Below are 10,945 nucleotides of genomic sequence, written 5' to 3' on the forward strand. Positions count from 1 at the left end.
CATGCCTTTATTTAGATCTCTATATATGCCCTTTGCCTCCTAGCTCTTTCCTCTATTTCCTTTGACTTTCCTCTTGTCCCACTATCATGTTCAGTCTTCATTTGGGTTTCAGTAATTCCTCTCAGTTACATTACCCTTGTTCATGCCCTACCAGGCCTCTTATACCCTCCTCACCATCGATTTGGATCACTTGTTGTTCCCTTGTCCCTGGGTTTGTTAACACCACTTCCTTTCCCCCCACCTCCCCCTCTCCCATATCCCCCCGGAACCGTCAGTCCCAATGTTTTCTCCTCCAGATTGTTCATCTAGCCTATCTTATTTGGACAGACCTGCAGAGATAATAACATGCACAAAAACAAGACAGAACAAAGCCAAGCAACAAAAGAAAACAAAACAACAATAATAAGCCAATGACAAAGAACAAAACAAAAACACAACAACAAGAAAGAAAAGCTTGCAGTTAGTTCAAGGACTGTTTGTTGGCCTTTAGGAGTGTTTTCCAGTCGAGTCTGATGGGGCACCAAGCCCTGGCCCCAAAGTCTGTTTTTGATATTCCCTGGGGACTTCATTGCTCTGTTTCTCTTGCTGTTCTGTTGCACGCCCTTAGTTTTTTGCCTCGGTGTGGTGGGATCAGATCGGGCACATAAAATTATTTTTGTTGCTACTTCATCACTGTCATTTTGCTACTGTCCTGAATCGGGTGACCCCTGTGAAGGAGTTGTACAACCACCAAAGGGGTTGTCACCCCAGGTTGAGAACCACTGATATCTAGAGTTTCCTAGGGTTGAATCCATGACCTGACAGCACCACCAGGACCAGTTACTTATTATTATATCCATTCACTATTTCACATCGCCAAAAGAATGTTGGATGTACAATAAAAACTCTGGAAGCTGGCAACTTGTCAGAGATGGAAAACGCAAATATTTTCCACTAAGCAATAGAAAGGTGGTCAAATACAGCCCATCAAAGGCGCAAAATTCCTGAGACCTGGAAACCCAGGCTTTCCTGTCGTTCTTGCCCTCATGGGTTTCACAGTAATTCCTACGTGACCAAATGAGCTTGTCTCCCCTGCCACTATGTAAGTAGAGGCTTTTAAAACCCAGATGCCAGAAAGGATCGCTCCGTGGGGCACCAAGCCACACAGTGTCAGCGTGAAAAACTCACTGAAGAAGCGGCACCAGGTGTCCCCCGGTGCGGAGGGATGGGGCCTCACAGGCCTGCAGTTACTGTGTGTGGCTTCATCCTTGACAAAGATTTTCACATTCTACCTGCTGCTTCCTTTCCGCCTTTAACTTGTTTTGACATTTCCCCTTCTTATGCTCACTAGGAAGTCCAGGTGGTGTATGACGAAAGCACTTAGCTGCTAACTAGAAGGTCCACAGTTCAAACCTATCACCTGCTCACAGGGAAGAAGATGTGGCTTCTTTAGGATTGACAGCCTTGGAAACCGTCCGGGCAGTTGCTATGAATTGGAATCGACCTGATAGCAATGGGTTATTCTCTATGTGTGTGTGTGTACCCATTAGAGATACTGTACAGCTCATAGTTTATCTGTCATGCTTTTTATATCTTCTGTCTTTATTTTTATATCAGATTTTACCTCTAAAACACTCATAATTCCTTTAACCCTGGTCTTAACTATGGTTTATCAGCTGCCATGTTTTGCTGAACATAAATTTCAGCAGCAATCCTGCATTTTCAACCCTTAACTCTTTTCTGTTAAATTTGTGTTTTAGATCTAAGACACACCGAGGGGCAGCTTCAGAATGAAGAAATTGTGGTAAGTACTTGTGTTTTGTAGAGCTGCACGTTATCTTTAACCAGCACTGTGTAGTGAAATCTTAATCATATCTCCACAGTCACAGAGTCAGTGATATGCTAATACAGTGTTGTGATATTGTAAATCCTGTCCCTAATCAACTCAGAGAGAATATTATTCTCATTAATAACAGAATCCAAATGTGATATTCATAAGTTAGGTTCTTCTGTGTCCTGGAATGACAGCCTGGAGAATGCAATACTCGCTCCTTTTTTTCTGTTTGTTTATTTTGAAGTATGTATTTGCTTTGCCTTTCTTTCATTTGACTCTTGATTCTGTGGGCCGTTTAGAATAGGAATCAGACAAGGTGCCGATGCCAAAACGGGATGTTAATTGAAGCATGAAAGGACAAGAGAGACTCAAATAAGGGAACTGGAGCATGGGATCAGCCACAAATCAGCCAGAGAGAGAGGAGGTGGAAAGAGAGCCAGTCCTTTCTGAGAACATTCCATTGGGCTTTGTCTGCCAAGCGGCATGAATGTCTTTTGACCAGGAAGCTGCGGCCTCATCAGGAGTTCCTGTTTCTGCTAGTTTGCCAGGCCCCTGTGGTTACACAAAAACAAACAAAAATGTAAAACAATTCAATGTGAATATATTAGGTGGTATTGTTGATTGAAGGTTTCCCTGGATAAAGGTTAAAATGAGGACCCCTGGTCCATTAAGTTTCCGGCACAATTTGCAGGGAGCTGCCACAGCATCCAAGTTTGAAAACATTCTGTAGGGACTTTTTGAATCCCTTCTTCCTCCTGGCCACCAAAATGTGCCCAATGACTAGGAGGCCAGTGGGGAAAGAGAAGCAGAAAAGGCATGAATTGAGCTAACATGTCTCTCCTTCTTTACCGACTGGGTTATGCGAGTCGAGCGATCCCGGGAGCCCCTCCTTTCTCGCGCTGTGAGCACTCACTGTGGCTCGGTGTTCTTGAAGAGGAGGAGTCCCTGCCGTTTCAGTCCTGCCACAAACAGCCCCCTCTTCTAGTCCTCCACCCTGAGCCTCCCAGAGTCATCACCAGAGTGCCTGCAGCGCTGTTTGCTTCTGCTACCCAATACTGTAGAATAAGCTTTGTCAGTATCATCTTTAAGAATATTTTATTGAGAGCTCTTAGGGCTCTTGTAGCAATCCATACATCAATTGTGTTGAGCACATTTGTACATAAGTTGCCATCATTATTTTCTAGACATTTACTTTCTATTAAGCCCTCGGTGTTAGCTCCTCTTCCCCGCTCCCTCTCTCTTCCCCACTCCACGCTCGTGGCCCCTTGATAAATTATAAATTATTATTATTTTCATATCTTACACCGACTTTTGTTTCCCTTCCCCCACGATTTCTGTTGTTCGTTGGGGGCTAGGGATGGGTGATGTGTGCGGTTATGTGTCAATCATTGCGATCGGTTTCCCCTTCCTCCTCTCCTTTCCCCACCTTCCCCTTCCCCTTCTGGTATCGCTATTCCCATTTCTATTCCTGGATTCCATGTGTCATGAGCTCTTATCTGTACCTGTGCACATGCTCCGGTCTAGCTCACAGTGAAAGGGCTATGATAGTGAGGGGGTGAGGAAGCCTCAAGGAACCAGAGGAGTATTGTGTTTCATTGGTGTTTTACTGCGCCCTGATTGACTCATCCCTTCCCTGGGACCCCTCTGTGAGGGAATGTCCCATTGTCTACAGATGGGCTTTGGGTCTCTGCTCCAACCCCCCTCATTCTCAACAATATAGTTTTTGTTTGTTTGTTTGGGTTCTCCTGATGCCTGTTAACCAGTCCTCTCAACACCTCATGATCACACAGGCTGGTGTGCTTCTTCCATGTGGACTTGTTGCTTCTCTGCTAGATGGCCGCTTGTTTAACTTCAAGCCTTTAAGACCACAGACACTATATCTTTTGCTAGCCTGGCACCATCTGTTTTCTTCACCACATTTGTCTTCAGGGATTGTGCGGGGTGAACATCACAGAATGCCAGGTTGTTAGAACAAAGTGTTCTTGCATTTAGGGAGGTCATACCAGAGGTCTGAAGTCTGCCCACAACCTCAGTGTATTGCCACATAAATATATGTACATGAGCCAATACCTCTTGTTATGAATTAGTATCCATAGCTTTGCTTCCTAGATCGTTCCTCTGTTTCCTTTCACCTTCCTCCTGCCCCACCATCACACTCGCCCTACTTCTGCCTCTCAGTAATTCTTCTCAGCTAGTTGGCTGTTGCTCCCCAAGATCTCTACATCCACTTTGTTGTGATTGTAATTCCCTAGTTGTTCCCCTATCTTTGGCATGGTTTGCTCACCGCTTCCTTCCCCCACACCCTTCTTCCCTCCACCACCACCCCCATCCACCACCACCGAGTCCCTCCAGGACCATAGGTCCCATTGGTTTCTCCTCTAGCTGCTTCCCATGCCTGTCTTATATAAGTAGGCAACCCAACAATAACAGAGACCAAAGAAAAAGAAAACAAACGATTGAAAAAAGAAAGGAAAAAACAAGACATAATTCCAGGTCTGTCCACCGACCTTTATGACTGTCTCTCCACTGGGCCTGGGGGAATTCCTGGAGCTGCCCCTCCTAGCCCAAAGTCTATTTGGGGGACTCTTCAGGAACTTTGTGTCTTCTCTTTGCTCCGGTTGCTCTTCTGCTTTGTTCCCTTCTTGTTTTGCCCCTCTGCGGAGGGGGGGGGGGGGTCAGTCCAGGACTGACTCCCCGCACGTGTGTCCCCAGTATTGGCCTCTGCCTCAGGAGGCTCCAGTGAGGGGAAACCATGTCTGGAGCTGTTGTCGGCCCTACTGTCCTCCATGTGGCTCAGCAGCTCCATGCAGGGACGTCGTCTCCAGGCTTGGTGTGTTGATATGGGGTCTAGACCCTCCCTCTCTCGTTTTCCTTATTGGTTTGCTTCTGTGTGGGCGTGGCAGGCTGGACCCTCTCCCCACCCTGTAGGTTTAGTGTTGTCCTCTGTAGCACATGCTTCTAGGGAGGGGTCGGTTGGGCTCTGATTGGGGCCGGCCCTGTAACCCACTATGAGCATGTGTTGCTCCATGTGGTTACGTTGCCCTCAAGGAGGGACATGGTGGGGTCTGCATGCTCACTCCCAATTCTGTGGATACATAACCAATACTCTCTCCCTGGTGGGTTAGTGTCCTACTCCCCACCCCATGCCATCATCTCACTTTTTGGGGGGCAATTATAATTTTAAAATAATGTCTGTCTACTCATTTTAAGCTAATTGTGCTGGACCCCCTTCTCCCCATCCCCACCCTTTCCCCCCTGCCCCCAGTCATGATAAGTATATTGCAGTGGACATTTTATGTATATCTTCCTACACCACGGTCATCACCTTCATCTCCTTGTCGTCTAAGAGTCCATGCCAAGGGGATTTACAGCTCTCGGTGCATGTTACCCAATTACTTTCCAGAGTAAGTACATCCATGTAAAGAGCAACCATGTTTCAGAGTAGTGTATTGTGAAGCATCATTAGCCAAAGGAAACCTATCACTAGAAAAGACACTTTTACAAAGTTGATCAGCATGTAGAGTTGGAGATTTTCAGTTTTACCTGCTGGTTTTTATCAAACTAAGGTTGTTGAATGTGGCTGGCTTTCTTCTCTGAATATTATATTTTATATGTACTTATAAGTTTAGAATATCACTTACATCAATCCACTTTATTCTATTAGGTGCTTATGAACAGTTAGACAGGACTACTGACCGCATTCGTGTTGGTTTTTCTCCTACAGGGACGTGATGATCATGCCACATACCTGAGATTCATTATTGTATCCGCGTTTGATCACTTTGCATCTGTGCATGGTGTTTCTGCAGAGGGAATAGTAGTCTCAAACCTTCATTAGTAATTCTAAAATAGTACTCTTGCATGAGTTTTATATTCACATATTTATTTTAACATGAAGTTGTCACTGAAGTTCTTTATTAAAAGGATTTGTATCAATCTGTTTCAGTTATTTACTTTCTTGGTATTATTTAATGTAAAGAGACTTCTGGTTTCAACAGCCAACAGTGTTGACCACCATGAAGGACAGAAGGAAGGTCTTGCTTCAGTCTATGATAGAGATGAGGAACCTTTTTTCTGACAAGCACCATTTGAATATTTGCAATATTCACCATCCTCACAAAATTATCAACTTAAAAATTAGCCTGCTGTATTTAGTCAAACATTAAATTAATTTACCGCTAATGTGATGGCTAGGACTTCTCTTTGGTGAGGAGGATGATAGCTGGTATGTTAGGTGGGGTTCTCTAGAGAAACAAAACCAGGACACTTGTGATAGATAGATAGATAGATAGATAGATAGATAGATAGATAGATAGATAGATAGGTAAGATAGATAGATAGATTTATACAGCACAAAGGAATGTCACAGCTAATTAGTCCACACAGCTGTACAGAGGTCTCAGTTCAACTCACAGAGGTTGCTTGGTCCAAGGTCAAGGAAGCAGACAGCTGAGTCTTCCTCTGGGAAATGCGGGCAGTCTGCCCACAGGTAGCAAAGAACGGGGTTGGTCACCAACAGTCAACTGCTCAGGGGCTTATTGAAGCAGGCCTAGCTGGGATATCGAACTCAAGCAATGCAAGATGACAGAGTCCACTGGCCTCAAGCTCAAACAATGTACAATGTTCTCAAAGGAACCTTAAGCCCTAGTGACATGATCCACAAGTTGGCTGTCCCATAGGTAGTGTAGCTCACAAGTTGAAGCAGAGAACTAGCTAAAGCAGCCACATGCTGGTCTGATCACCAGAGAGCAAGAGAGACAGGGATGGGCCTTACCGAGTGTGTTAGTCCAGGTAGACTAGAGGAACAAATTCATAGACACTCATATGTATATAGGAAAGAGCTTTATATACAAGAGCAATTGAATATTGAGAAAACATCCCAGCTCAGTTGAGATCAGTCCATAAGTCTGATATTAGCCCATATGTCCAATATCAATCTTTAAATTCCTCTTCAGACTCACGAAACCCATTCAATGATGCCAAATGCAGGACAATCACACGCCAGTGGGTGTAAAACCTTGTGGATCCAGTGGCAGTGGAAGCGGCTCAGCACTGGTAAGGGTTTCCACATAGCTCCTCCAGCTCCCAGGGCTCTGGGTGCATCCGGGTAGCTCCTTATGGCTTCTTGTCAGGAATGTCACAGGGAGTGAGTGAGTGAATGAGTGTCGCACTTCCAGAAAGCTATTTATTTCCTTATCATCTCCCAAATGAGGTCATCAAGCTATGACCTGATTGACAGGTAAACAACCCCCCTTCACTTGTGAGTTAGTTAATTGTGCCAACGTGGCCGATAAACACATGTGGGGTTAATTGAAGAGCAGAGGGATAAATGGCTTGGTGAGCCTCGCCTTTATAGTTCTTGGGTCTCTTGGTTTGTGGTCGCACCAGGGTGCAGCTGTCTTAGCAGTTCCCTGCTTCCGCTTGCAAGGCTCACTTCCTGCAAGACATCCCCAAGGAGAAGCCACATGGACCTACCCCGATGCAGCCCTGAATGCTGGAGCAGCCATGTGGAGACCTCTGCCAGCGCTGAGATGCTTACACATTCACTGACTCGGCTTTCCTCCTGCAGTCATCATTGTGGACTCTGTTTTGTGAGATGGACGAGGACTTTGTGGACTGGTGTTGGACATATGGGTTAACGGGTTAATGTTGGACTTGTGGGCTTGGGCAGCACTGGGTTGGGATATTTTCTTGGTGTGCACTTAACCTTTACATAAAACTCTCTTATACATGAGTTAATGTGGATTTGTTTCTCCAAAGTACCCAGATTCATACAACTTGTAAGTCTTATTGACAACAAATTATGTAACTACCACGCCGAGCCATTTATCTCTTTGCCCTCCAATCAAACTGTGACCTTATTAATCCCCCATGCTCCTATTGGCCAGGTTGGCACACTAAACCCACCTGTCACAGTTGGTATTGATGATTTCAAGGGCCTTATAAAGTCTGGGGCCAGACATTCCCCACCACTGGTCTATATGTACAGCTTAATCAAGGAGGTCACAATAGATGTGCACATTTAACTGGGAATAGATTATGTCACCACAGCATCTAATATGGTGTGCATTATTGTTCAGTGCATTATTTTTCAAATTTTATTGACTGATTGACAGTAAACAGTATAAGTGTTCAGAGAAGAGAAAGTACTTATAAGAAGATTTTATTGATGTTAAGAAATTTTAGCTGGTCCCTGTAGGGCAAGTAGTTAAAATGTCTCTTTAGTTTTGTTTTATTCTAATTTGAAAACTTCAGAGAAGAATTAAGAAACATGTAATCTTACTTCCCAGAGACAACCATCTTTAATATTTGGGGCATATTTCATAAACGACTATGATATCTACCATTGATCATTTATTACTATCAGCATTTTACATGATTGCTCTTTTTTGGATCTTTACAACCACCCCTGTGGTTAAAAACTGTTGCTGTTAACATTTTGCATATAAAAGAATTCATATTTAGAGGAATTAAGTATCTTTCCCAGGGTCATACATCTAGTAGGTGGCAGGGCCAGAATTTAGACTCTGTGATGCCTAGTTGTAGAACCTGACGATGCCAGCTGATTGTCTCCTACTGCTGTCTGTCTTAATCCTGGGTCCACTAGGACTCCAAGCAGGGCACCTTCCTACTCTGAGCCTCGGACCCCTTGATAGGAAATGAGGAGAATGGAGTGGGGATCAGGAGTCCATGGTCTGGAACCTGTGGGGTCAGGGAGTTGGGGAGAGGTTGTGGGGGATGGGGCAGGCTCCCAGTCCAGTTCCCCACCCACCCGACCCTGCATTGCCACCCCAAGTCCTAGCAGTTTGACCAGGCAATCCAACTTCAAGAAAGCTCTTGGTGCCCGGTGAACTGGAGACACCTGGCATGCACCCTCCCCACCACCAAGATTCGCAAATTGAAGGTCAGCGCCGCTGAACGGTGGTGAAGGAGGAGCCAAAGAGGAGACCAGAAACGTTCTCAGCGAAACCTGCACCCACAGAAGTGGAGACAAGGCCATAAAAGTCGGCAGGAAAGGATACATCCTCAGACAGAAAGGTGCAGGCAAAGGGGAAAGCAGCCTGAAGTAGCTCACCCAGAAACTAATGATCTACCCAAAAAGGAGAAACAAAAAGCAAGGACAGTCCAGCCTCTGATGAAGCAGGAGGAAAAGACGTCAAGCCTGGTGATGGTTTATCTACCGTGTCTTATCAGGGGGCCCTGTTAGCTCCCTTCTTGTACAATCCAGAGGAGTATTTTTTAGCAACGTTTTGTAAATGCAGGGTTTTAGAGCTCTGGAAACATTACAAAGGCCCACTTCATCCCATTTTTTCTTAAGTGTAAATGTTTTTCTTAAGACATGAAATCATTTAACAGTTGTTTCATTTTTGGTACAACCAGAAAATGGTGAGATGTTGACTTTTTCACAATATTTGACTGTCTTGGGTGTCAATATAACATTCCATGGCATGGGGAGAAGTTTTTGTATCCCTAATACAAAACATACTTAGTGGCAATTGGTAGTCACTATCATGCATTTGTATGACTTAAACATGTAAAATTTTGTGTTCCTGTTGTTTTCAAACAGGATTGTGTGTGAGAACCGTCTGTAATCCTGGCTTTCTTGCTAGAACTGTGCGTTCTGTAACGCCTTTGGTCGTGGTGATCAGTCTTCCTGATGACGTTGTTATGTGCTGTGAAGAGTTGAACATTTGAGTGTGTAGTGTGTGTGACATTAAATTGTGGATTACTGGGACTTAAGATGTAACAGCTTATCAACATTTGAAGATAATGGTACTTGATGACCTCTTTTGAAAAATTGCCTCCAGGCCCATTGGTAGACAATTGGACATCCCCTCACAGAAGGGTCACAATGAAGGAAAGAGTCAGCCAGGGTGCAGTATAGCACCAACAAAAAACACAACATTCTTCTAGTTCTTTGATGCTTCCTGGCCCCCTTTTATCATGACCTAGTTCTACTGTACAAATCCAGCTAGACTGGAGCATGTACATTGGTACAGATAAGAGCTCTCGACACTCAGAATCCAGGACAAATAAACCTCTCAAGAACAATGATAGGAATAGCGATTTCATGAGGGTAGGAGGGAAAAGGGGAAGAAAAGGGGAACCTATCGCAATGATCAGCATATAACTGCCCTCCCCACAGGGACAAACAACAGAAACATGGATGAAGGGAGACAATGGAAGGTGTGAGATATGAAAATAACAATTAGCCCTTGGAGTCTAGATGGCATCCAGGTAGAATCACCTGTCCAGCACTCCTGCTGTTAGACTAGAAAATTAAGAGGTAAGGAGGCAAATACTGGGAGGCTGAGTTCTAAAAATAGATTCAGTATACTAGGGCCTGGTTCAGACCTCCCCTTTTGATTTTCACCCATGAAGTGATTCTAGAACTTGCTGAAACACTCTTAAGTTCACTGTGTCTATCTCCGGAATCCGCTAACCCCTTGCCAGGTATAGCAGGATGGTGTCTGCCACCCTTCCTGTGTCCTGGACTTGCAGCGAGCAGTAATTCCTGCAGACTTCTATCTAAAAGTTTTCACAATCCCGGGCTCACAGAGACCCTCTGAGAGCTAGCTACAAGATCTCACACCAGAGTTCCCCTCACCAGCACCTGCAGTCTAGGGCTTTGCAACTCCCCTCCCCAGCCAGGAGCGGAGTGACTGCATAGGCCATCCCCGTTCCGCCTCTCCCCAGCTCCATGCCGGCTAGCGTGGGCAACGATAGATAATTAGACAATAATTTGCAGCAATTGAAGAGCCACTGGGATATTTACCTCTAACACAGTGCAGTTCCCCAGAGCACAACCGAATAGAGCTGGAAGTGACGCAGGAGTGCGGCTAGGGGTGAATTCAGATCCAGCTGGCCACAAACCCACTCTGCTAAGCTGGTCCCCCTTCTCTGGGGGACAACTGTGGCACAGCCCGATACCAGGGCACCCCACAAGCCCATTATAAAAAGGGGAAAAAAAGGTGGGTTTTTTTTTGTTTTTTTTGAGAGTGAGTCAGTGAGTGAGTGAGTGAGTGAGTGAGAGTGAGTGAGTGAGACAGTGAGTGAGAGTGAGTCAGTGAGTGAGTGAGACAGTGAGTGAGTGAGACAGTGAGTGAGTGAGACAGTGAGTGAGTGAGACAG

At 45.1% G+C, this 10,945-nt stretch overlaps 1 protein-coding gene across 2 annotated transcripts in view; it reads left to right on the forward strand.

The window, feature by feature from the left end:
• HSPB11 (heat shock protein family B (small) member 11) overlaps window positions 1–5,749 on the forward strand; it is a 27,431-nt gene extending 21,682 nt beyond the window's left edge. For both annotated transcript variants that reach the window (XM_004699651.2, XM_045292159.1), the window contains exons 5-6: window positions 1,740–1,783; window positions 5,538–5,749. In XM_004699651.2, the coding sequence (XP_004699708.1) occupies window positions 1,740–1,783; window positions 5,538–5,651 (158 nt within the window). In that variant the 3' untranslated portion in view covers window positions 5,652–5,749. The remainder of the gene's footprint in view (window positions 1–1,739; window positions 1,784–5,537) is intronic.
• Window positions 5,750–10,945: the final 5,196 nt, after the last annotated feature.

Source organism: Echinops telfairi, unplaced genomic scaffold, assembly GCF_000313985.2.
Source record: "Echinops telfairi isolate 266 unplaced genomic scaffold, ASM31398v2 ScPeMD7_443;HRSCAF=831, whole genome shotgun sequence".
NCBI classification, from domain to species: domain Eukaryota; kingdom Metazoa; phylum Chordata; class Mammalia; order Afrosoricida; family Tenrecidae; genus Echinops; species Echinops telfairi.